Source organism: Indicator indicator, chromosome 1 (assembly GCF_027791375.1).
Source record: "Indicator indicator isolate 239-I01 chromosome 1, UM_Iind_1.1, whole genome shotgun sequence".
Taxonomy (NCBI): domain Eukaryota; kingdom Metazoa; phylum Chordata; class Aves; order Piciformes; family Indicatoridae; genus Indicator; species Indicator indicator.
Window position 1 is genome coordinate 66,182,706 of NC_072010.1, and position 26,789 is coordinate 66,209,494.

At 37.7% G+C, this 26,789-nt stretch overlaps 1 protein-coding gene across 2 annotated transcripts; it reads left to right on the plus strand.

The window, feature by feature from the left end:
• The first annotated feature begins 6,129 nt into the window (after window positions 1–6,129).
• CDC16 (cell division cycle 16) lies at window positions 6,130–26,495 on the plus strand. Of its 2 annotated transcripts, XM_054383246.1 has the most exons (18): window positions 6,130–6,177; window positions 8,013–8,067; window positions 9,036–9,133; window positions 9,642–9,680; window positions 10,471–10,611; window positions 12,442–12,601; window positions 13,196–13,290; window positions 13,812–13,945; window positions 15,618–15,697; window positions 17,082–17,131; window positions 17,795–17,868; window positions 20,383–20,508; window positions 21,230–21,382; window positions 21,834–21,897; window positions 22,021–22,082; window positions 24,150–24,285; window positions 25,156–25,246; window positions 26,199–26,495. In XM_054383246.1, the coding sequence occupies exons 1-18, from the start codon at window positions 6,130–6,132 to the stop codon at window positions 26,462–26,464; spliced, it is 1,872 nt and encodes a 623-aa protein (XP_054239221.1). In that variant the 3' UTR covers window positions 26,465–26,495. The 2 variants fall into 2 exon arrangements, with proteins under 2 accessions (XP_054239221.1, XP_054239229.1); XM_054383254.1 differs by lacking the exon at window positions 21,230–21,382.
• The last annotated feature ends 294 nt before the right edge of the window (window positions 26,496–26,789 follow it).

Sequence of the window (26,789 nt, forward strand, 5' to 3'; positions counted from 1 at the left end):
TTCCTTAAGAAGAAGTGCTAATAAATTGAATTTCATGTTAGATAACTAGAAAAAATGTCAGGAATTTTGTTGCCCTTGCTAGTGATGAACTGCAGTGATGAGTATTCCTCTTCACAGTTAAGGGCAACGAGTAAAAAGCCGTGCAGCTGCCCAAGCTACAGTCCGTGCAATGTGTGCTAAGTCTCAGTCAACAGATAGTTTTCACATTGCTCACTACCTCACTGTCCCAAAGTCTAGAAAGCAAACCCTTAAGCAAGTAGGCACATTCCTGTAATACACAGCATGCATACTTCAAGTACACATCAGTACTTTTACTTCAAATGAAATGTCAGGCTGACCAAAACCATGCCCCAAGACACAAAGTTCTTAAAATACCAGAGCACATGTATGTTGCATTACTTCTGGCTCACAGGCATGCTCTTGTGTGCTTCCTCCCTTCTCTCTGTGTCCAACTCGCTGACTGCAGAAGCTCCCATACCTTACCTTGTGTCAAACAGTAAGAGCTACTGTTATAGCATGCTAATTTTTTTGTTCCAGATTGCTCTCCTACATCCCTGAGCATGAACATGTATACACCTGAGGTACCCCTCTACATCTTTCAGTTCTGGGAAACAGAGGCGTAAAGGGAGAAGACATTTTTATAAAGATCAGGCTGCTAAGTTCCACTACAAGGAGGACTTTATGGGATTTATGGAACATATGGGACTTTGGGAATCTAGATACTCAGCAAACAGGTAAACACAAAGGACAGGTTTCACTTCCCAAGACATGGGTATTTATTTTCTGTTTAGGTATTGCTATGAATGAATCTGGCCTTCCAGCCTGAGACTAGGAGGGCAAGACTCTTCAGCAGACTAGTTCCTTACAGATGTCTGAGATACTCTACAGCAACTGAGAAAATAATTGTTTTATCTCTACTGACAATAGAAACTTCCACGAGAATGGAAAAATCTAGACTGATAGCAAAATGAGCCAAGAGCATTTTATCTTCCTCCCTATAAATCCAGCTTGGCTCAACACCTTTATTTCTTTTTTTTACTATGACTACTTAGACACCACAAGAGGAGGCATATTACTTTGCATACTGGCCAACATAATCAATTCAAGTGCCTCTCAAGAGAATCTAAGTGATATAAGATTTAAAAGAAAATCTTAATGAAGCAGAAAATAACTCTTTGGGCTAAGTCTTACTTTCACACTTACACAATTTCTTTAAACACACATAACAAGAAGCCTAATTATAGTCAGTAGTATAGAGTTGTAATAAAAGTTGCCTTTTGTGCGGTAAATAATTATTTATTTCTTGGTAATCAAATGTATGCTGAAGGCTTTACATATTTATTCTGAGCACCATGAAGAAGCAAAAGAAAAGTGTATTTCCTTCATTTCCTTAAAATGGTTTTCTCTTTGTTGGCTTCTGTGCAAGGATTAAACAAGCTCATTCTTTGCGCACCCCATAGCCATAATGGAGTAATACTGCAGGTATGAAAGAGAGAAACCAGCATGGATGAGACCACTTTCCTAAAATTAAACTCATGGAAAAACCAAAGCCAAATGTCATCTTGGTTGTTCTGACACAATCAATGAGACTCACTCATCTCTGCTGCAAGGTACTAAAACCAGGGTTATTTATTTTAGAAAAAGAACCTAAACAACAATTGGTTTGTATCTCCCAGCTAACTGTAGTAAAAAGAGTGTTCTACAAGCAGCAGACCCAACAAAAGATGGTTTCTTATGGATTGAGCCACATGTTCCCACAAACAATTTGCCAAGCCCCAGCTTCAATTTCTCCACAATATGTTCAGTCCCTGTCCTGCTATGTCCTAGAAGCCTCCTGACACATCCTCTGACTGCAGTTCTGAACCATACACACCCTCATGGGACTGCTGCCAGGTCACACAGAGCAGACAAGCTGCAGCCTCAACTAGGTAACTTACTTTGGAGAGAAGGGGCACTCACCCAGGTCTGTCTAATTGTTGCCACTGACTTTCACAAAACTTGTAAGAACTAATTTTGCTATTGGAGACACTTGTTTCCCTCTCAAACTTTCCTGACACTGACTAACAGGATGAAAGAAGTAGAGATAAAAGAGGCAGGACAGCTGTGTCAGCCAAACTACAAATTAGAGAGTGAAAAATTAAAGATACTCAGTTTAACTGCAGATTGCTTTCTTAGCAGTTTATACAGGAAATGCTGGGCAGATTGGTGGGAAGATTGGATGCAGAAAGTAATGTCATGCTTTTCTGTATAGAAAAGACCATTTATATATGAAAAGGTAAGAATTCTGTAAGATAATTGAAGAATACCGTTGGGAGACATCTGTGCCTGCCATAGATGCTCCCAGATGATCATGTTCAGTCTACTTCCAGATTAATTTTTTTTAGATTGATTAAAAATTAAGATAACACCTTTTCCCATCTCCCTGCCCCAAAGCTTATTCATGCTGCAGACAGTAGGTCACACCATAGAAGCAATTCAGATATTCTGCCTTTGTGAAATTGGGATTGCCAAGGGTTGCATCCTGGCACGTCTGCAGTACTTATACACGGGGTTTGAAACAGGAATCCGTGTGGGTTTGGGGCTGAAGACATCAGGAGGAAAAGCTTCTAAATGAGGGCAGAAGAAGATCACTTATTTTTCATTTATCTGGCCAAAAACATGTGAGCTAAGGGCTGTCTCTGAAATCTTCTCCAAAAGATTGATACTTGCTCCTGGGCCAGATAGGGGAACCTCTCCCATTTCAACACATGCCTCTGTTTCAGAGGCCTCACTTCAGTTAAAATACTCAAGCCAGAAACAAGGACACTTTTTTCAATTTCAAGGAAAACTTTTTTCATGTACAAACTCAAAGTGAACACAGCCACTTCAAATTGATCAGGTTTACAGGCACAAGCAGTGAAATCACTTTGAAAGAGTAAGTTAAAACCAGCAGGAAGAAGCTATGTGCTAGCACCAGCACGCAGTACCTGTATGTATTTTTAGAACAAATGTAAGAAAGAAGCTTCTCAGTGTAGATAAGCATACAGAAACCTCCACACAGTGAGAAAGTTTTAATATGACTGTGGAACTCTTCTCTTCCTTTTAAGATCTAAGAAACCAGAGTGCAAATTTGTAAAGCAGTTTGTTTTAACTGACTCTCCATATTTTCAGAACTGTTACAAGTTATAAGCAAGAGGTCTATCAACATCACATTGCTCATCATTAATTTTAGATTTGAAAGAGAAACTTATGTATTATTTGACACTACATAACATTCCTCCCCCCCCATTCCCATATAAAGTAATTTTTAAGCCACTACCACCAGTGAACAAAGATCTTGCAGTTCACAGCACCATATACCAACCTTGTCTGCCTGCAGACCTACATCCCTCCCAATGAAGGAGCAAAACATGAGTGGTCATGTCAGGGCAGCTTCCCACTGCAGAAATGGAACTGAAGCCCACATGAGCAGAGCCAGTGGAGCAGCACTGAATTATACTCCCACCACAGCTCAAACAAAACATTCTCATAGGTCCAGCCCCAGAAACAGCTCACTCAGATGAGCTGACTTTTCCAGAGAACATGAGAAAGCAGCACATAACACACAAACATTGGAGAGCAACTTGAGATCATGTCCTCTGCTTTGATAACGTAAAGATGCTAACAAGGTAATAACATACTCTATGTGTATTTCTGTGCCCCTTTCCTCACCTTCATAGAACGTTCACTGTGCCACTCAGGATCCTGCAGATCACAAGTCCTCTCTACATGCCAGACCAGCTCCCTGTGAGTACGGCTGCTCTTAACCGTTACCCATCTTCAACAAGAGCATTTTCTTTTTTTCCAGCCCCCACACTTCCTGTGCATCATTTTTTTTTCTTCCCCAGCTAAGACTTTGATCTTAGAGGTTAGCACCTACTGTTCATTTTCATATTTAATTTCATTCCTTTGTTTTGCATTTGACGATGTTTCAAACTTGACTCTCTACTGAGCTATTTAATCTGTTGGTGTGTCAGTGTGAGCTGAAATTCCCCCCCCCGCCCCCACAATAACCAGGCTAGCTGAGTCTGGAAGTGAATGAAAGCTGTATTTACAAGCAAAATCTACAATCTATGACGAATTGCAATGAATATGTACAAATATACAAAATTCACAACATTTACAAATATATACAATCAACAGAAAAGCACAACCAAGCTCCCTTTGCTTCCCCCAAAGGGGACCTTTCCCAAGGGGCCTCTCTCCCAGGGGCCTCCCCCCCAGACCCCCCTGGCAGAAAGCAAAGTTAGCTAAAGCAGAAAGGTTCTTAACTTAGCTCGTCAAGGTCGGTGTGTTATCTTCAGCCAGAAGAGAAGAAGAAACAGCAGCCAGACAGCCCAGCAAGTTGCCCCAACTGTGCCTACTTTGTTTTGAGTAGTAGTTCTTAAACATTTCTATCTATCCAATGGAAGTGTTTAGAACAATCATTGTTTTGCTTTCTTACACCCAATAGTGACTTATTTACACCCTTTCGCTTTCTCTGCTTGAACTTTGCAAAGAAAAATTAAAGAGACAGTTTCAAACCATCACAGTTGGATCTAAAGAAACCACTACCAAAAGACAAGTGATCATTAAATGATCTAATGGAAAAATTAATGAGGATTTTGCGTTCATCAAGATCTTGATTACCAACACACAAAAAAAAAAGTAGCAGACCACAAATGCAGTTGACTTTTAAAAAGGCAAAACAGATCTATGTTTTTCTGCAGGCATAAAATGAGTGGCTGCTGTATGTAGCACACATGCTCAACAGTGATGTGAAGAAACAGCTCCAAAGGGGTGACACAGTGCAAGATGAAAATCTGACCTAACTAGTAACAAGATAGAATCACTGAATTCAAAGAGTTTCACATCAAAGTGCAGTTACTGCAAATAGGTCAAGATAGGGAACATGGATCCATTTTTCTCAAAAAGGTACTGTTTGCTTGCAGCCAGCCACCATCACGGCAGCCTTCTCCATGCTGTAACCCTGACACAGGTTTCCTTCTCCATTACAGCAAACGCAGACAGTTGCTTGTCTTGTACCAGGCACATCTGCTCCAAGATCAATTGGCCAGCACCTGAATTATTTCAAATCAGGCATTTTAATGGTTCACACCATCCATTTTCCAGTAGTAAAAGCTGATATTTTCCAGGACTGTCCTAGTGGATAACGATTCCCTAATCTCAGTGATATAAAAAATGACTGGTTGATAAAGGACTGGTAGAAAACCTCCTGACACATCATCCACCATCACTACAAAGTCTTGATGTATTTTCACCTCAAGGCTGCAGTAGCTGATTCTGTCTTATCACAGAATCACAGAAACACGTTGGAAAAGACCCTCAGAATCTCCAAGTCCAATTGATAACCCTACTCTGCAAGGTTCACCCCTAAACCATATCCCCAAGCACCACATCAAAGCCACCCTTAAACACACTCAGGGTTGGTGATTCAACTACCTCCCTGGGCAGCCCATTCCAAGGCCTGACCACTCTGTGAAAAAAAAATTCCTAATGTCCAGTCTAAACCTGCCCAGTCATAGCTTAAGGCCATTCCCTCTTGTTCTATCACTAATTACCTGTGAAAAGAGACGAGCACCAGCCTCTCTACGACGTCCTTCCAGGTGGTTGTAGAGAGCAAAGAGGATCTACCCTCAGCTTCCTCTTCTCCAAACTAAACAGCCCCAGCTCTCTCAGTCACTCTTCGTAAGATTTATTCTCCAGGCCCTTCACCAGCTTCGTTGCCCTATTCTGCACTCACTCCAATACGGGGCCTTCACAGAGACAAACCTTCGCCTCAGAACTGCGGAAAAGGGTCTTAGAGTAAATTTATCAGGTGGGGTGGACTACAGAGAAAAGTATCAAGATAAAGCTGGGGGCTGGCCTCAGCCTGCCTGGCGGGACTCTCGTTCCACTGGCGGCTCTCAGCGCTGCCGGAACGATGCGCTCGGAGCGCTGTTTCCGGGAGGAAGGGAAGGGAGAGGGGGAAGGAAGCGGGGCGTGTTTGAGCGCGGCACCGGCGTGCAGGGCGCCTCGCCGGGCGGGCGCTGAAGAGGGTAGCGGTGTCGGCGCGGCGGGTTCGGCGTCTGGGCCGTCTCCGCTCAGCTGCACCACAGGCGGCGCGGGAGGATGAACTTGGAGCGGCTGAGGAAGCGAGTGCGGCAGTACATCGACCAGGTGAGGCGCGGGGTAAGCGGCCGTTGGTGCGGGGTGGGGTTTGCTGGGGAAGGGGCGGCTGGCCCGCTGGCTTTCCCCGAGGAAGAGCCCCTCTTAGCTCTCTTCATGGGGGCGGGCAGGGTGTGGGTTGCAGGTGCCAGCCTCCATGGCCGGAGAAAGGGAGTTAATTTTGAAATAACGCTCCGTTTCCCCTCGAAGGGGAGGCAGCGGGGCGGGAGAGGAGTGCGGCGGGCCGGAAACGCCGGCTGTGCGGTCTCCGCTGGGAGTCGGTGCATGTGGCCTCCTGGTAGCTTGACGGGGAGATTTTCGTGCTTTCTTCCTCGTTTGGAGGAGATTAAGGAAGAAAACCGTCTGTTGGAGAGGGAAGGCTGCTGTGTAGTGAAGACGTATTTGCAGGATCCCTCCCTTGAGGGTTGTGTAAGTTGGGCCACTTACCAGTGATTATAGGTGTCCATCATACTAACGTACGGTACTGTAGGCTGCTGTTAGAAGGGCAGGCTTGTTTTCATTTGTTGATGGATTCAGCAATTATGTTGCTGCAGGGCAAACAAACAAACCCCGCACATTAGGAAAACTACGTTAATAATTAGATTAAATATAGCATGAAACTGCTTTATTTCTAATTCAAAGATTCATTTGGGTCCTAAATTAATTTGGTGGATCTTGTCATTTAGTTTTGTTATACTCATTGGAGTTAGATTGGTTCACCAGGCTGCTTGGCCATGAAGCTACATGGAGAAGGGGGCCATCAGGAGCACCATGGGACAGCTTCTTTGTGTAATATAGTTGGCTTTTTGTACTGTAGAACTGCCTAACAAAAGTTGTGTAATGCCCTATAGCCCTGGATTATGCTTTTCATTTTGTGGTATTGAGAGAGTTATTTAAACCTTAGTTCTTGTAGACACCTATTACACGTGGGATTTTGGTTTGGTGGACTTTCTTGGTTTTGTTTTCTTTTCTTTCTGGGAGCACAGATTAAAACCAAACTATCCTCTTAGCAAATTTGCTGGACATTCTTAATTCCCATTAAGTAGAGAATGTGAGAATACAACACAGAAGAGACCACTTAGGTCATGGAGTGTAGAGCTTTGTGAAGACTGGAATACCATCAGTGTGCATTTTGGAAAAGTCTGCCAAACCTCTACTCCAGAAGTACAGAACAGTCCCTAAGATTGCAAACAAAGTACACACCTGTGACATTGTGGGAAAAGCAGAAATGATTGAGGCTTTTCTAGTATTGCACATCCATGCAATGGCAGGATATCTGTTAAATATCCTGCAGATCCTGGGAAGTGTATTATGCTTCATAATATAGAGAAGGATTAAAAAAAAAAAAACAGTAGCCCATGCTGATCTTCTCAAAGAATAATCCCAGACGATTTTGTGAAGTTTTGCTTAGCAACCCAAATCTGATGACAACCTTAGCTGAGTTTGTGGGATATATCTGCAAACCGTGCTTCTATTTGATCTCTAGTTGCCACCAGCCTCCTCTATTTCACCCACTTCTTAACTGTAGACTTGAAAGTGAAACTGTGTATCCAGAAATAAGGGGAAATTTACACAGGGACTGGTTTGTGTAAGGTTAAAGCATCCTGATTGGGGCAAGAAAATTTCAAAGAGACATGGTGCTGCTGAAGCTTCCTAAGGTAATTTATATATCTATATCCATTAGCTTTTTTTTTTTTTTTTTTAACTTACAAAGATCTCAAGTGTGAATTGCCATTCAGGATTACGTGCATAAGATATTAAATGTGAATGATGTACAGTCTATTTCAGAATAATCCAGGAACCCTAACTCCAAATAAATACTAATTGCATCTATCATGCTTTTATAGCAGCAATATCAAAGTGCCCTGTTTTGGGCAGACAAAGTAGCTTCACTGTCTCATGGTAAGTAATTGCTTTTTACATTATTTTAGATAAACTTTTTCCTCATGTTCTCTTTCGGATTTGTTGTGGTTTGTTGGGTTTTTTAAAGCTGTTTGGCTAAATGTTGAAGTTTTGAGTTTGGTATGTGATTTTTCTGTGATCTTTGGAATGCTGTTTTTCAAAATAGAGCAGGGCCAATCTTACTTCCCTTTTGAACTTTGTGTTAAAACTAATATTTGGCAAATCCTTAAGGTTTGCCCGCCTTAAAAGATGAAAGAGCGAACTACAAGAGACAGTGGTGGTTTCCTGCAGGATTCATTGTTGCTCTGGGTAATAAGTAGAATGGAGGTTTACAGAGTGAGTTGATGCTGGCAGCCTGTGTTTGCCTACAGGCACCGTCCATTTACACTTCTTAAACTTTTTCTAGGGTATGGATTCTGGAAAAGCTTTGGTTGCCAATAAAGTAGGAGAGTCCCAAGCTGTGCTTTTGCAATTGTAACTTCAAGCTGCAGAAGTCTAGTGCTTTCACTAGTGTTAGGTTCCCACTGATCTTTTTTGTGAGAGACAGTTCAGGGTTTGGTGGTGTTTTTTTTTTTTTTTTTTTTTTTTTTTTTTTTTTCTGCTCTGTGCCCAAGGCAGGCTAACCTACAACTGCTGCTTTTTTAGATCTGTATCACTCTTGTCTCCTTACCATGACAGACCACTGGTATGAGATTCTTTGATTTCACTGTCCAGTATAATACCTCATGTCTTTAAAGTTAAAATCTGATTGTTTTGTTTTGTTGTTTTTTTAATGTCTCTCTGCTGGGTACTATAAGGTGCTTATATGTATAGGTAGATAGATAGATATAAAAAACCCCAACCTTGTAACTCGATAGGACAGTAGAGTAGGAGAAAACTACATTTCTAGTGAAGCAAATGTATTTTATTTCTAAGTGTTTAAAGATATATTATAAATTAACGTTTTATATTTTTTTATTTCATTTTAGAGGAACCACAAGATATCTACTGGTTGGCCCAATGTCTTTACCTAACAGCTCAGTATCACAGGGCAGCACATGCCCTTCGATCACGTAAGTTGGACAAGGTATGTCATTTTAGTCAAGGACTTTCTACTGTTGTTCCACTTTTAAACCTTTGCTGCTAAGCACAGTGACTTCTTCACCATCAGACAATGAGGATTATGGAAAAAATAATTAAAAGCCCTGCATAATGTAGTTTATCTGAACCAAGTATAGCCCTGTGTTCAGTTGGCCAGACTGAAACTGTTGTCCTCAGCTAGGGTCACAGAAAAGAGAAAAGGTCTAAAGATGTAACTACAACAAGTATTGGAAGGGGAAGTGTCACCCAGGTGCAGTTTTTAAATTGTCTTTCCACTCTGCTACTGAGTAGTGAAGGCAAGAGTGAAGCAAGTGTGTCTTCAGAGAGTTTAATAATAGAGAAAATGCTACTCATTTTGGTCAGATAAGATTTTTGGAGGTGAAAGGGATGAAGAAGCCATGCAGCTGAAAACATGAGAGTGCAAGATGGAGTCTAGCAGGGGATGTAAACATGCTGTCTCTCTATAAGTAATACGTATGAAAACTTTCTTTCAGTTATATGAAGCATGTCGCTACCTTGCAGCTAGATGTCATGTGAGTACATGTTTTACCCTCTATTGGAACTGAACCAAAATAAATAAAAGATGCATCTTGGGAAGACTAGGTACCTGACAGGTGGTGTAGAGGTCTATGTTCATTCAAGTCACAGGTTTAAATTTTGGGACAGTTAATTTCATTCTTTCACCTTCGGTACCAGTCACTAGAGTATCTATTGTGGTATGATTCTGAAGAAATCCAATCCCAAGAAACAAAATACTCTTCTGATATTTTGTGAGGAAAGAATGTGAACCATTTTTTGCCTCACATCTTCGTGTTTATGTTTTTAATTTGTTGATTGTAGTCTGACCAGAGGAGATTTGTGGTTGCATAACTATAGTTAGCACCTTTATACTTATGTATCAAATGTGATACACGGGCTGTAAGCCATGGTGCTTTCATAGGAAAAACGAATGAATCTGTAGATTAGATATAGAAATTTGAAATAGAATAACGTGCTGCTTATAGAATAAAATCATTGTATTTTGTTAAAACCTGTATTAACTGTTTTTAGAAGCATATCTACTTTCATGATTGCATAATGCTGAATAATAGGTTTTTCTGTAGGTGTTAATTCTATAACTTTTTGCTAGTTATAGTAAAATAGTTGGCTGCAATTGTAGAATTGCTTATGTCCAGATAGGAACATGCATGCATGAAAAACCTGCTGATCGAGCAGTGGTTGATACAATGTGTGCCTTTGAATGATGACACTGTGTTTATTGGTGCTTTATGTACAGATGTTTCAAATCCCATTCTTGTTTTCTTACATACACGTGTTTGGCAGTATGCTGCAAAAGAGCATCAGCAGGCCCTGGATATTCTTGATATGGAAGAGCCAATCAACAAAAGACTTTTTGAAAAATACTTGAAAGATGAAAGTGGATTGAAAGACTCTGCCACAGACTGGGAGATGTCGCAGTCATCTGTAAGTGATGTATTTTTAAACAAATATTTTTATAAATGAGAGAAAAATGTGTGAAGTCAAAGTGATTTTGCAGCTGTATGAATCTGAAACTGTGTTTAAGCTCTTCAATAACATAATTGTCAGAAATGTCAAATTGTTCTGCTTTCAGTCAGAAGTTATGTGTTAGCTTGCCTGTATGAAACTAACTTGGATTGCAAAAAGGAAGAGCACTCTTCAACAACTTCCCATAAATTATTTGAAGACACTGCAGGAAGTTCACGATCTAGTACCTATACTGCAATTTTGTACTTCATAATACAGACAGTTGAGCTGTAGGTTCTGAGATAACAAAGAAAGCTTTCTCCTCCTGCAGTTATTTTAAATTAAATATTTCCTTAATCACTCAAGTGTTGCTCTCAGTGGGACATTTTTTTGATCATGCTTGCAAACTTTGTGGTAAGGTGAATCTTTTAAAGCTCAGTGAAAAAAAATCTGTACAGGCACACAGTTAAATGGGATTAGTACCATGAAGAGTCTTTACTTTTGGAGTTATGAAATGAAGTTTATTACCTGAAGCTATACTGGAGGTCATTGACAAATGGTGTTTTCCCTGTACACAAAATGAGTTAAATCATTGATGTAAATTGATTTTTGAATGTTGGCTTTAATGGGCTTAAGGGAGAAGCAGATTAGACTGAGTTGCTGTGCTGCACCTTCATGGGGGCATATCAGATAACATTGAAAACAAAGGAAGAAGTCCTCAGCTTCAGCTGTTCATTCTTGCTCATTCACCATCCTGTCCCTGTTTTATGATACTCTGCCCCAGTGTTTGTGGCTGATTATTTGACTAAATTGAGAATTCATTTTAACTGAAAAATAACCCAGCCAAAATAACTCAACTTTGTTAGCCCTTACGTTTGCAAATGTGTGTGATAATATAGCTCACTAATGCGAAGATGACTTACATTTGCCAAAGGATAAAACTGCTGAATTGGGTACTGCTTCAACACATTTTAGCTCAAACTCCTCTTTAGAAAAGTTTTTTTTTTCAAATTTATTTTGATAAGTTTGTGCAAACACTGCTTTCAGAGTAAGAATGACTGGTCTCTGAGCTGGGAACAGTATTACTACTTTAGCACCCCCATGAGGTTTATTAGTTGTTTATGATGCTATACTGCTTCTACTGTGTGGGCTCCTGAGAGATGGTCTGCCTGGTTAGTCTGATGATACAGATGCCTAATGCATGAACTTTCTCCAAGTAATGTGCTGATACTTACGTGGCCTTCTGGCTAAACTTGAACACCCATCTAGGGAGTTTCAAAAGAACGTAGTTATTAGGCATTGTAGCACAACTTTATGAGAATAATGATCTTTCAGTACTTTTGTTTCTGAAATATCTATGTTTTGGATTGAAAAAGCGGATGATTTTTTCATGTCAGATTACTGCAGTCAGTAGAGATGACACAATTCTTGTGTTGCATGAAATGTATGGTTTCATAGTTAACAAACACGTGAATCGTCTTTGAAAGTGGCAATTTCCCTATACTGAATGTGAAGAGAATTTAGTGTAATTAGCTTACAACTCAATACCAGAGAGATGGATATTGGAACTAGAAAAGATAAACTGCAATACTACTACTTCAAGCGTGTGTTCTTTTGGCTGTAAATAACTTGAGCGTTAATTTGATTTTTTTTTAAAAGATATTAGAGGCAGTATTTTAGCACTAGAAAACCAGGTTCTACCATACATTAAATGCTTTTTACTTTTCAGGGAGCCCATTTGATTTGTGCTCAAAACCAAATTGCAAACATTGATTCAGTCTTTGACCTCCAGCCCTGCTTTTCCACCAGATCAAGAGCTCTATATGCCTTTTGCGAGGGAAGATCTATGATGCTTTGGATAATAGAACCCTAGCAACATACAGCTACAAAGAGGCCTTGAAGCTTGATGTTTACTGCTTTGAAGCATTTGATCTTTTAACATCGCACCATATGCTGACAGCACAAGAAGGTCTGGATAGCAGTATTTCATAAATACACATAAAATTTAGCTGCTTTCTAAATATGCCTCTTGCCTGGATAAAATTAACACAGTAAGACAAGTAACAGACTTTAAATGTTAAGAATGGAAAATGTTTGAAATGGATAAAAGTTATAATCTGCTCAAATTTACATTTGGAACTTTATTTCTCCATCTTGCAGTGCTGTGAATTAAAAGTGACAAAGTAACCCAGCTGTCCTGTTTATTAACTCCAGAAACTCTCACTCTCTCTGCCCAGGCTATACAATGTTACTCCTGTACAGGCTTTGAATCCACAAAACCCTACTGGTGTTTGCTTAGTCATAGCAGGCATTAATTAGTATAGCATTCCACGTGATAAAATAAATAAAAAGTGATGCATTATGTCACATTCTTTAAATTTTATTTTAAAATGTGGAATACAAACCTAAGAATTCAATCACTGAGTTTCAAAATTAATAGTGTTCTTTAGTGTATCTGCATTGTTACCTTCCTTGTAGTTTCAGGAAGAGCATCGTAAATTTCTTAAAATGTTAAATCTTGCTATTTCTTCTCTAATATGATTTTTTTTTTAAATTCACATAGAAAAAGAACTTCTTGAATCTCTACCTCTTAGCAGACAATGTACAGAAGAAGAACAAGAGTTGCTTCACTTTTTATTTGAGAATAAATTGAAAAAGGTAAACCTCAAAACTGGCTAAAAAGCTGGAGAATTGATTCAAAGTCTTGACTTCAGATGGGCATTTTCTTGGATTCCATTTATTCTGAACATTGAAATAAAGAAGCGCTCCATAGTTGTGGTTACTTAAAACTTAGGATGCAGTACATATCCCTGTGTGGGAGTAGTATAATAATTTTACATAAACTTATTTTTCTGGTGTGGTGACAACTTAAATTTTAAATAGTTTGGTTTCTTTAGTTTTATTTCCTGACAAAATTCTAGGTGAGGAGAAAGACTATTTGCATGCAAAACATCAGTTCCTTTAAGATATTGACACAGCTTGCATGTTTTAAAGGAGTTTTTAAGTACATTATAAAGAACTACTTTACCAAATACATGTTTTGTGGACTTTAAGTTTAAAACTTAAAAGTGTAACATTTTAAGAAGCTTAATGCATCTTAAATATTCTCTTCAAACTAAAAATATTAGTACTTATGCCATCTGATTTTTAGATTGGTTGTTGTTCCTTTTGTCTTTCAGTATAATAAACCCAGTGAAACATTGATTCCTGAATCAGTAGATGGTCTTCAGGAAAATCTGGATGTGGTAGTATCCTTAGCTGAAAGACACTATTACAACTGTGATTTCAAAATGTGTTACAAGCTTACTTCAGTGTGAGTATACAAAGCAACTTCGAGGAGTTTTTCTCATACAGTGTAGTGCAATAATTATGCCTGGACTTACAGTGAATATCATTATTCAATGCAGTGACCTACATAACAATTTGCTACAAAGCTTCAGGTGTTTCAAATGTGTAGCTTGTATCTGGCAAAATGCATTTTTTTTTTTTTTATAATAACGTAGCAGTGGTATTCAAAGCAAAATTCTGGTTAATCAACACTATGCTTCACTTTACTTCCATCCTCTTCCTTACTGTGATACTCTCAATTTTGTGTGTTCTACCTATTCCTTGTTGGGCCTTCAGAATGAATAGCTTTGGTTCAGTTGGTTAGTTAGGAAGTATGTCTCAAGCTCATTAAAAGTTAGGTTAATTTTGATGTGCCAAGTAGCCTGGACATACACTGCTGTCTAGTTGTCAGGTCAGAACAAGCAAATGGATTGCTCCTCAACAACTGTAGGTCTGAACACACAATTTTGGAGTTATTTTTTCTGCTGGCCTGACAATTACCTTTCTAAGAAAAATGTATTGTTTATGTGCTGCAGAGACTCTGAATATTAGTAGTATAAAATATAAGGATAATTGTTTTGGGGTTGATTTTTTTTTTTTTAACTATTATTTATTCCGCCCCCAATAGCACAGCTTTTTCGTAGCTGAAGCAAACCAACTGTGTAGAATGTCTCATAAAATCCAGTACAGACAAGGTTTTTGGGATGGCTGTTGGTACAATGAATTTTAAACACCTGAGTAAAATCAGGATCCTGTTGAAATAAATTACTCTGAGTAAGCCAACAAAAGTACACTATTGCATCTTTGTTTCAGAAACTTAATTGCCACATCTGGTCAAACAGAAAGTGGCTGGATTAAATATCTCCTAAGGAGGAGGCTGTTATACAGATGCTAGAGTCGAGAAAATCCATGTAACTTGAAAGTTTTAGACTCTCTTCAAGAGACCATTTAATATACTTGTTTTATATGTTCTTTTATTCTTTTCATTTGCAATACTTTGAATTACTTTAAAATGTCAACTAAGCTTTTAACTTTTTCAAAATGTACTTCTCAGAAAACAGTCATAATGTACTTACAATTTAAAACATTCTGTGAATATATTTAAAGATAATTACCCCTACCTCAGTTTACCAAATGCCAATGCTTATAAAAAGGATGCATGCCTGCAAGCCATGTTCTACATGCAATCTGTTGTCTGTGAATACCATCTTCCATTTCTTAGTGCCACAGGAAATAAAAATTTAAAACTGAGCTAAATATTTCCTGAGGCATATGGCCTAGTGTTGAGCTCAAAAAGCTGTGGGCTAATGCTTGATAGTTGCTGTCAAACCTATGGAAAGGAAGAATAGAAATGTTGCTTGCTGTTTTCTGGTTAAATTTGAAATGACTTGCAAACAAATGTTTCTAATTGTCTATTCAACTTGCTGAAATTTTCTAGTTTTCTCTTCTGTTAAGCTAAATTAATAGTTATTTTTCTGGTCTCAGAATAACTTTTATTATGCTGTTAGTAGTTCCCTTCCAGTCACAAATAGCTTTCCAGTGCCTAAAGTGGTAGTTAATTGGAACATTACATATTATAAAAGCAGCTTTCTTGTAAGAAAGTAACATTTTTGAAATGTGCATTGCAGCTTTTGTTTTTCCTTTTTTTTTTTTTTTAGAGTGATGGAAAAAGATCCTTTCCATGCAAATTGTTTACCTGTGCATATAGGAACGCTTGTGGAGCTTAATAAAGCAAATGGTAAGAAACACAACATTAAGTATGAGTCAAAAGAGGACTAAAGCTTCAATTTAAAAACAAGAAAGATTTAAAGATGCCTTCTTATATACCATTTAAAAATTACATGTATTTTTCCTCCTACCTGCAGTTTCAAAAAAAACAGTGATAAGAGGAAGAGAATGGAGCTAAAAGCTGCAGGGAAGGGAATAGTTGGGCAAAGAGTCTTTATTCATTCTTTATCATGAGTGTCACTGTCTTTTAACCAGTGGTAGCCAGAAAGTGAGCTACACTGCTTAATTCTGTGGTTTGATTTCTGTTTAGAGGTGATCTCCCAACAATATTTAGATGAACTTTTTCTGCTCAGCAACAAAATAAAATACATTTAAAGTAGAAGGAACTCTTCGGCAGTGTATATGCTTAGGTGGACACGGTTTTCCATATTAGAAAAAAGAAAAAAATCTACCTTCTCCATGCCTTTGCTGTTGTGGAGACCTCTTTTTAGTTCAAACAAGTGAATAATCATGCAGCACCTCTGACAGAACTACAAGACTAGCTTACTTGCCACCAAGATCGCTTATTCTCATTTCACATTGCGTATATAAACAACCAAAGTGAGGAGCTTGAATGTCTTTAAAACCAGTGGGAAAATCAGAATGGGGAGCCCGTATGGCTTGCAGTCTCTCAAAGAATAGTGCATTGTATGTATGCCATAGGTCATGAGGTGTACTAGTTCTCAGTGTTTAGTAAATGCACTTTTTAGTTACAACATCTGAACTACAGTTAACTACATCTGAAAATATGGCCAGCATTCTGTGGAAATAGGAGTTTTATGTATTGTAATGTTACTTCTTTTGGAACTGCATAGAATTACTATCCTACATGTGATTACTTCCATTGTTACTAGAAAAATGCATAGTAAGCTAATAATTAGAATTCTTTTTACTAGAGAATTAAAAAATTTGGAATTATTCCTAGTGACATAGTAATTTGTTTGCTTTTGTCCTATTTTCAGTGTATTAATTCACAGCACTCTACATTTTAGAGATTGATCTAGCCAGTATGTTATACCTTGACAAGACACATTCAAGTGTAATACTACAGGGATTTATTTTAAAGTATGCTAATGACCTAAGTTTGCAGAATTCTTAAGGGATAGGGTATATAGCTGCTTATTTACATGGTGTGAAGACTTACAAGTTGTTTAGCTGTTTGGTTTTTTTTGTCAGTTCACTGCAACCCCAAATCTATTTTGAGGCAATTTGAAGCATTGCCACTAAATGGAAACCATTTCTGTTCACTTAAGCATTAATAGCAGTAGATGTCCTGGATAGTTTGTATAGAAAGCTAATGAACCATCTTAATGTTTTAGCATGCTTTAATTTCCTTCTTTCTTCCCACTATATAGAGCTTTTCTATCTTTCTCACAAACTGGTGGACTTGTACCCAAATAATCCTGTAAGTTGTTCTAAGACTTCATTACTAGTTAATTTTTTTTAATAGATGAAAGCATATAATAATAGTCAGTTTGAGAAACAGAATTAAAAGTGTGTTTCTGGGTGGACCTAGTAAAAATGGTTTTCTCATTTTATTTTCTGTGCATTGTAATTTTTTTACACCAAGGTTCCTTTTTTAAAAGGGATTATCTGTAAAATGTATTCTATGTGAGGTATTCACTTTAAATAATTTAAGTCAAATAGTACAGTAATAAATGTCCATGCCTTTCCAATATTCGATCACCTTCACAGTGAAGTGTTTTCCTTTTACTCCATCTGAATTTCCCATGTTGCAACTTGTACCCATTGCTTCCCATCATATCACTGCACCTCTGAGAAGAGTCTAGCTCTGTCTCTGTATTTCCTACCAGTAGGTAATTGAAGACAGCAATGAGCTTTCCACTTAGTTCTCTGTGAAGCTGAAGAAACTCAGTTGGAGATGTACATGCCAGCAGTTGCAGCTTGTCTGCAATAGCAAATTATGTGAAAAGCTGACTGTGATTTCAGTGAAAATGTCCTAGCCTCTCTTTTAATAATCTGTTCCTCTGTTTATCATCACCTATGGTGATGTTTCTCTAAAATCAGTGCGATGCTTCTAATAGTCTATTGTGATTTTAATGTGTAGGTGTCATGGTTTGCAGTAGGCTGCTATTATCTCATGGTTGGCCACAAAAATGAACATGCCAGAAGATATCTCAGGTAATTTTTTTTTCATCTTTTTCCTTAGTGAATCTATTGCTCCCTTGCCAAATACATATTTAATGCTAATTAATAGCTAATTACAGCTAGGTAAACAAGCCTCGAATCTTAGCTTGAGGACACTTGGACATTCTCCCAGGTTCAGGTTTCGTAGTTTAAAGGAAATACTTGGAAAATTCTGACACTTGTCAGTCTAGTTCCTTCTTTGCACAAGGAGCCATGGACTTTTTAGGTTGTTCAGTCAATTCAATGCTCTTTCCTATAGGTCTTGCTGATAAGTGTTGCATAGCAGCACCAGGGAGCAGGCACTTGCTGTGGAGTAGGACATTTGTTTTGGTGCTCTAGGCTTAAACTGAGAAGGCTTAAATCAACTTGTATGGCACTCATTCTTCTTCTCAAGACCTTTATGGATAATATAAGTAAATAGGGGTTAGTAATTTCAACCGTTTAAATGCCTGGTTATTATGAGTAAACTATTTCAATTTTTGAGAAGTACCAGCATGAAATTCTTGAAGAAGCTGTCCTGAGTGACATAGATGGCTTTAGGCTTGAAATAAAGAACATCTTTTTTAAATCTGCAAGCATCCCTAGCCACAAAGGGGCTATAGATGTGTCAGGAAAACGCAAACAAACAAAAAACCCCACCCAAAATAACGTGAAAATTCAAAGTAGTTCAGGCAAAGAGGGGAAAAATGTCTGGTAAAATAGTAAAATAGATGCCCATATTTGTTGGAGAAGAATGATAATGTACAGCTACAAGGCTAGGGACACCTGTAGGCTAGGCAGTAGTCTGGGAAAAGACCTGGAAGTACCATGGATAAAAACACAAGCTCCCCATATTATTTTGGAGTCACAAGAACATCATGCTGGAGCATTCTGAAAAGGATAGAAGGCACAGCTGGGCAGTGCCCAGTAGCATGCAAGGGAAGTGTCCTTCTGGCTGCTCCAGAAGGACCTGTCTGCATCCTTCACATCTTGCCAAAGGGTTTGTCTCATTTCAGTGACAAATTAAGAAACCGACATTTGTCATAGAACATAATCCATCTTTTATAACAATTACAAAGCTGTATTGAAGTAATGTTGCTGTTGACAAGTCAATGCCCCTGAAGAACCCAAGATGAGTATCAGATGTTTGAGTTGAATTCAAGAGATTGCATTACACAAGCATTCTGGAGAAGGTGGCCAATGAGGAAATGTTTTTTTTCAAGGGACTGAAGGACGGGAAGATGAAAATGTTTGAACGTGTCAAGTTTTGTCTTAGGAGACAGAACATACTGTTCTTGAGGATATGTGATGAGAAATAATGAGTTTAACTGTGAAAAACAAGATTAAGCCAAAATCATAGAATAGAATCATAGAATCAGTCAGGGTTGGAAGGGACCACAAGGATCATCTAGTTCCAACCCCCCTGCCATGGGCAGGGACACCTCACTCTAGATCAGGCTGGCCAGAGCCTCATCCAGCCTGGCCTTAAACACTTCCAGGGATGGGGCCTCAACCACCTCCTTGGGAAACCCATTCCAGGGTCTCATCACTCTCATGGTGAAGAACTTCTTCCTTACATCCAGTCTCAATGTACTCGCTTTCAGCTTTGTTCCATTCCCCGTAGTCCTGTCACTACCTGATAGCCTAAAAAGTCCCTCCCCAGCTTTCTTGTAGGCTCCCTTCAGATACTGGAAGGCCACAAGAAGGTCACCTCAGAGCCTTCTCTGCAGACTGAACAGCCTCAGTCTTTCCTCATAGGAGAGGTGCTCCAGCCCTCAATGTTAGAAGAAAACGCAGCATTTAATGATAGTTAAGCAGTAGAACATATTGCTGTGGAACATGTAGGATCTCCATGTCACAAGCTTCTAAGAAAAGGTTTGGCATATCTGACACCAGCTGTTTATTCATTAATGGCCTTCCTTTCACACTGAGAAAATAACCTACAGAGCTTTCTGCTGTTCCTGTCAAGCCCATCTTTCTGCTGCGGTCTTGATGCTCAGGGTGCAGTGTTCATCTCAGGACTTGAGTGACATTTTGTATGCACGGCCCACAGTCTGTGATGTGACAAATAAATACTCTTGTCTTCATTAAGGCCAGTATATAGCAAAATTTCAATATGGTTCAGCCTAAGTGTTTATTTGGTATTTCCATTATCTTGCTTGTGAAACTTAAATTTGCTGTAATATATTTATTTTGAAATTTATAGCTAGAATTTGGTAATGCATGATAAGTCACTACTAATTTTTTCTGTGTTTTGCTGAATTATTAAACATGGTTCTTGCTCAGTAATATCAAATAATTCCTGGTGTCCATGAACAGCCACAGAAATGATACCATGAATTCTTAAAAACAGGTGATACTTTTAAGTGCTAAATAGGTTGAACTTTGAAAATTAGCTTTGCCACAGATCATTACAGATTATCTTAAGAGGTACCTAAGTGTGGCATAGCATTGCCATGCAAGGGGCCATCTGAAGCAGATGAAATTTAATTTGAGATGTGTGTGCTTGTAACTTGCTCTTGTTTTTAGCAAAGCTACTACGCTGGAGAGAACCTATGGACCTGCATGGATAGCATATGGACATTCATTTGCAGTTGAGAGTGAGCATGACCAAGCAATGGCTGCGTACTTCACAGCTGCACAGCTCATGAAAGGGTATGTCAAAAATGTCATCTTCAGAAAAATAGAAATTAGTCTTTAAATAGTGTAGAATATTGACCTATGTCCCTTCAAACAGTAAGAACACATTTGCAACAATTACCTGGTAGAGAACAAAGGAAGAAAAAAACCCAAATAATTCTATCATCTGCATTTAGCTGCATTGTTTGTGATTTTATAAGTTGTAAAATCAAAAGTTCTCTGAAATTTGTGAATCATATTTGTCATACCAGATCATAAACTGCTGTATAGCAATACCTTCAACAACTGTTCCATGCTGTGGAGAACGTTGTAAAATAAGTAGTGGACTAATAGTGTCATATTACCTATAAAAACTATTGTATTTGATTGTAGTTATTGGTAAATGTAATCTCTTTAATCATTAATCCTTCCATATTCTATTTGTAAATCGAATGTATGAAGGACAGTATTAAAAAAGCACCTCAGAACTAACTTAAACATGGAGAAAACACATGGAAATTCGAGAGGAGGTTACAATTATGTATCTGAGTTAAAATTCTTGTAGTAACTAACAAAGATATGAAGTCTTTTAAACTCCTCCTTAGGTTAATAATCCACTTAAATCGGCTTTTATTTAGATGTACAAGAAGACACACAAACACAGCTGAAATTTCTTTATTGTTCATGATACCATTCCTGAAAAATGCCTACCTGGGCTTTTGTGATTTGCTATTTGGTTGGTTGTTTCCTTTCTTAGGTGTCATTTGCCGATGCTCTATATTGGACTGGAATATGGTTTGACCAACAACTCAAAGTTAGCTGAGAGGTTTTTCAGCCAGGCTTTAAGCATTGCTCCTGAAGATCCTTTTGTCATGCATGAAGTTGGAGTGGTTGCATTTCAAAATGGAGAGTAAGCTTGCAAAATAGGATTAAATACTATCTTAAACATGGATCTTTCTGAAGTGTAACATGCTAATATATCTACTAAAGTACTTGTATTGACCTGTAGTTTCTCTTGGTTCTAGTTTAGATGATGTTTACCCTTAACCCTTGCTTTCTATATTCTTTGTTTTTTTGAGATTGAGAAAAGAACTTAATGCTTGAGGAACATGCACAGATCAGTTGTTTTCCTCTGTGTGCCTGTCATAGGGTAGTTGCAGGCCTTGAAAAGGCATCTTTGTGTTGTTAGCTCTTAGACTTACAGCAAATGTAAATTACTAGTTTTTACATCTTAATTTCATTCATACAAAAAAATTATGTCAAAGAACTGTTCCTTGTAGTACAGTTGTTTTTCGTGCTGCTAATGAGCGCTCTCCACTAATTTACTCTTTCTCCCGCACCCCTGCACCCTCAATTCTTAGCTGGAAAACTGCAGAAAAGTGGTTTCTGGATGCACTGGAAAAGATCAAAGCTATTGGCAATGAGGTATTTTGCTTGGTCACGAATGAATTGCATTCTTCATTTGTATGTTTGTACTTTTTAAAGTAGACCAAATTCAGTTACAATCTTGGGGGTTGCAGTTATTTGAATTGTTGCGTTATTTTGCAGGTAACAGTTGATAAGTGGGAGCCTTTACTGAATAACTTAGGACATGTCTGCAGAAAACTCAAGTAAGCAGAGATTACTGGAACTATATTTATATATAATACTACACAAATGTATTTTCTCTAGGCCAGGTTCTCATAACAAGATTATGTACCACAAGAAAGTGCTGTAGAAGTACCTTGTAAGCAGTAGAATCCCTAAATCACCCTCTATGTGCGCCTTACTACGTGGAAGTTAAAGTATTCTATATAAGGACCTTTTCTTAACTATTCATGCTTATCAGGAATTTTGTTGTAGGCTTCTAGATCCTTGTATGGGTCTGAATTCTAACTGGCTGCTGTCCCAATCCTGACATGCTTGAATATGTCCACTGATTTAATTAACACAAAGGTGGTTTTGTGCTTATGTGGTTTTTATTGAAGTGAAACATTCAGTGACATTCACACAGGAATAAAATACTGCTTTATGGGGTTTGAGAACAGAAGTATTTAGTTTGGTATTTCTATTTGAGGAAGAGAAAAAGAAAGTGCACAATATATAAAAGGTCTTCAACAGTTTTAATATAAAGTAATATTTTCTCATTAATTACCTTAATCTGAATTTAACCAGTGTTCTATTTTATTTAATCAGTACCATATATTTTTTTTAATGTCATGATGCTAATTGTCCAATTGATGTATACTGTAATTTTGCCTCAAAGCTGCTAATGAGAATGTGATTACAGTAGATAAAAGTTGTACTTCTGCTTTGGCTTTGGTAATAACTGCTTTGTGTTTGAATTGCCAATTAGTCTTCATTGTCATTATGAAATATGGGTGTATAATAGTTACCCCTTCTGCCAAGATCAAATAAAAGGCACTGCTTCTGGAATCTATTCATAACTATAATTGAATGTTTTTCAAATACTTGTTTTGGTTATAATTCCTTTTGTTTTAAATTTCTATAATAATTTAGTAACTGCATCACACTTAGGGCAGCTTGTATCGTATTATTTGTTCAGGTTCAGAAATCCAGCCTAACGTATTTCTACGTTCTTGTAAACTATCTTTCAGGAAAATCAATCTGAGAATTTAGGCAGCTGTGCATATGCTTTGACAAATTGTGCAGTAACTAATTTTACTAGTGTTGATAGTACATGTTATTGCCGTTACGAAGAAAACTGCTGGGTATATGTCTACTCACCAGCATTATGGTATTTGAAATTTGAAAGCAGCATATTAAAATCCAACGTTAGCTAATTGGACAGGTGAATACTATAAGTGAAAATAAAATTGGTGATATTTTTGTGAGACGAGCAAACAGCTGCATGACTTTTCTGCCTCAATTGTTACTTAATGTCCTCTAAGAATTTTTCATCTGTTGCTATCTGCATAACTATAAACATGAAAATTTCTTTGAATAGACAATTTCTATGCTTATTTTTAACAACTTGGTACTTGGATGTCATAGAATCATTTTGACTGTGTAATACCTTTGAGATTGTAGCGTCTAAACAAAATGTGACAATTTCTGAGAGTAATGCCATAATGCACATTTAAACCTTGTTTTAGGAAATAACAACTGTAATAAGCAGTATAATTAATGGATAATTTTCAAAAAAAAGTGGCTGATAAATAAATTAGATATGTGCAACCATCTTTCCTGATGGAGATGGTAGCAAAAGTGACAAAAGCACCAGTGTATGTAGCACTTCAGGGTTGTGAAATTCTGCCCAGAGAGATTTTCTCATTTTGAACAGTGTGTCATTTAGTCTTGTACTGCTCCTTCACTCCCCTGGGAGGGAAAATGAAAGCTACAGAAAGCAAGCTAATGTTACAATGGGCAGCATTAAACATCTAAAGTGATTTGCTTTAGATTAGCTGAACAATATCAGATTGTTCAGCTTGTCTCCAAGTGGGGCCTAGCTGTAGGCAGCTGTTGCACTACATAAGAGGAACAGTGATTTCTCAATTATGTTTAGGAAGAAAATTGCCAACATCCATGAGTCTTACGTGTTCTATTGTGTTCAGAGTATGAAGCAGTAACTTCCAAGTTCTTGAAGGACTCTGTGCCACTGAGCTAAGGAAAATACTGATATACTATAAACATGCCTTGAAGCTTAGTAATAGATACCCTGTATTTAATCCCTACAGGAAATATGAAGAAGCACTGGAGTATCACCGCCAGGCTCTTGTACTTATTCCTCAAAATGCTTCTACTTACTCTGCCATTGGTTACATACACAGTCTCATGGGCAGTTTTGAAAGTGCCATCGACTATTTTCATACGGTATGGAACTGGCTTAAGCTCAACTGCTCATCACAGATTTTGTTATTTAATGTTCTGTTTTGGTTTTTGGAACAGAGAACCAACATTTTATCCAGTCTCCAAATTAATGTTTATTTTATATTTTTCTTTTTTTTTAATATCTCAAGTTTTTTATTCATTAGGTAAAAAAATGGCCACTTCGAGAAACTTAGTGCTTGGATTATTCTTTGTTATGTATTAGATGAATATCAGAATTGTCATACATTTTATGCATGTAAATTTCTCATGCATCTGAAATGAATTAAAATATTTCCGTTCTATGCCTTGAAATAGAAGTTTTACAGCAAGTGAAATTTTTATTGTCGCAGATTTATCTTTTTTCTGTGATACTTGCATATTATTATTATTGCAGGAGAGTTCTGGTGGTTTCACATGTTCACAGAGTAACAGTGAATTTTCCTCAGTTGAATTTTCAGCTGCAGTTCTATTCACCTAGAAGCTGTATTACATGCATTTAGGCGTAATTACTTTAAGCATGTCTCAATGTATTTCACTGTAGGTTGCAGCTTGGTTACACAAAATTAACTTTCTTACAGGTTTTATAATTGTTGGTTTAGTAGTATGTTACACTTCATGACTTGTATACAGACCGAGAGTCATTCACATACCTTTTCTGGATTTTTTTTTTTTTTTGTGCTCTGCTTGCTTCAGCTAGTTCATATGACAATATTATTTTGGTTGTGCAATTATTTGCTTTACAATGAAGACTATGCTCTGATAGCATTTGTCAAGCACAAACCAACAAACTCAGAACCAACTTAAGATGGACTTAAGATGTAAATGGTTTTATTTCCTACTGAATCCTTTTTACTTTTTTTTTTTTTTTAATAGGCCCTTGGTCTTCGGAGGGATGACACGTTTTCAGTCACAATGCTTGGACACTGCATAGAAATGTATATTGGTGATTCTGAGGCCTACGTTGGTAAGTCTTTCACTTACATGACTTGAAATCTTTGAGTCCTATAAGAGGAGTGTTATTCTTATATCAAGAAAAACTGTCATTACCTAGTTAATTTACAAGGTAGCGTATGGGGGGTTTTTGGCTTTTTTTTTTTTTTTAGTTGGTGGGTTGAATCAGAATTTACAAGCAGCTGCAGATGACAACTCTTTTTTTTAATCATCATGACTGTAAAGAAAATGTATTTTCACCATGTCAAAACTCTGCTCTATAGAGACAAGATAAAATCTTCTGCATCCAAAAATAGAGCTTTAAATATGGTTTAAAAAGCGCTTCATAACAGTAATACATTATATTGCCATAGTCTGAAATAGTCTGCAAAGACGTTCTGGCCCTCAAAACATTTCTGCAACACATTTCTGCCTCACTGAGCTTGATTTATCTGTAATGAACACAGTTGATGTTCTGTCAAGCATATTAATGAGGCTGAAGCTAGCAGAGCCCATTTGTGTGCTCAACTGCTTGTCCTGCAGACGTTTTTTCACAATTGAAGCAGGTGTTTCTTCTCATTATTGTCTTGCTCCATATGTAGTTGCTTAGCACATCTGGAAGAACAATGCAGCTGTGTGATATGCATTAATGTACATCATGCTGCCTGTAACTCAAATAACACAAAAAGCCTCATAAAGAACTGGGAAGGGAATTGGAAATTGCATCTAATAGCAGAGTTTTGAATTTGAGTTTCACTTCTTATAGTGTGTGGCAGGGTTTTTTTTTGTTTGGTTTTTTTGTTTGTTTGTTTTTTCCCCAAAAAAAGTAGGCTCTTGGGTTTTTTTTTCTCAGAACGGCTCTCTTCAGTAAGCAGCAGCTGTCTGGAAGCAGAGAGTCGAAGTATTTTCTGGATGACGGTTTCTTTGAGATTAATTTTTTGGGAGTGTTCACTTGCAATAAACTCATGGCTTGAATGTTTTCCTAGGAACAGAGATCAAAGACAAGTTAAGATGTTATGACTTTGATGTACACACAATGAAGACGTTAAAGAACATAATTTCACCACCCTGGGATTTCAGAGAATTCGACATAGAAAGACAAAGTGTGGATGAAAGTGGCATAGTAACATTAGAGACGTCGCATCAAAGGAAAAGTACAGATACCAGTCGCCCATTGGAAGAAACGTTCGAGATTGAAATGAATGAAAGTGATATGATGTTAGAAACAGCAATGTCAGACCACAGTACGTGACCATAAGTGCTTTTGGAGAGCTCATTTTGTCTGAGTGTAGTATGTTTGTTTTAGCATTTTTGTTATGGTGTTATACTTACAATGAATTTGCTATTTTTATAAGAATTCAAACTACCACTCTGTACTTGACACCGGGGAAATAATGCTTGCCTTAAGGATGATTAAAAAGGATACATGACAGACTGTTTCTATAAAACTAATCCTATGTGATGAAGTAAAAAATAAATTCACTTTAAGAAAGAAAACCAAACCACAACTGTTTACTGATCCATGTGTCTGCCATCAGTAATACTGTGAAGATTAAAAAAATAAATAGTACTTAACA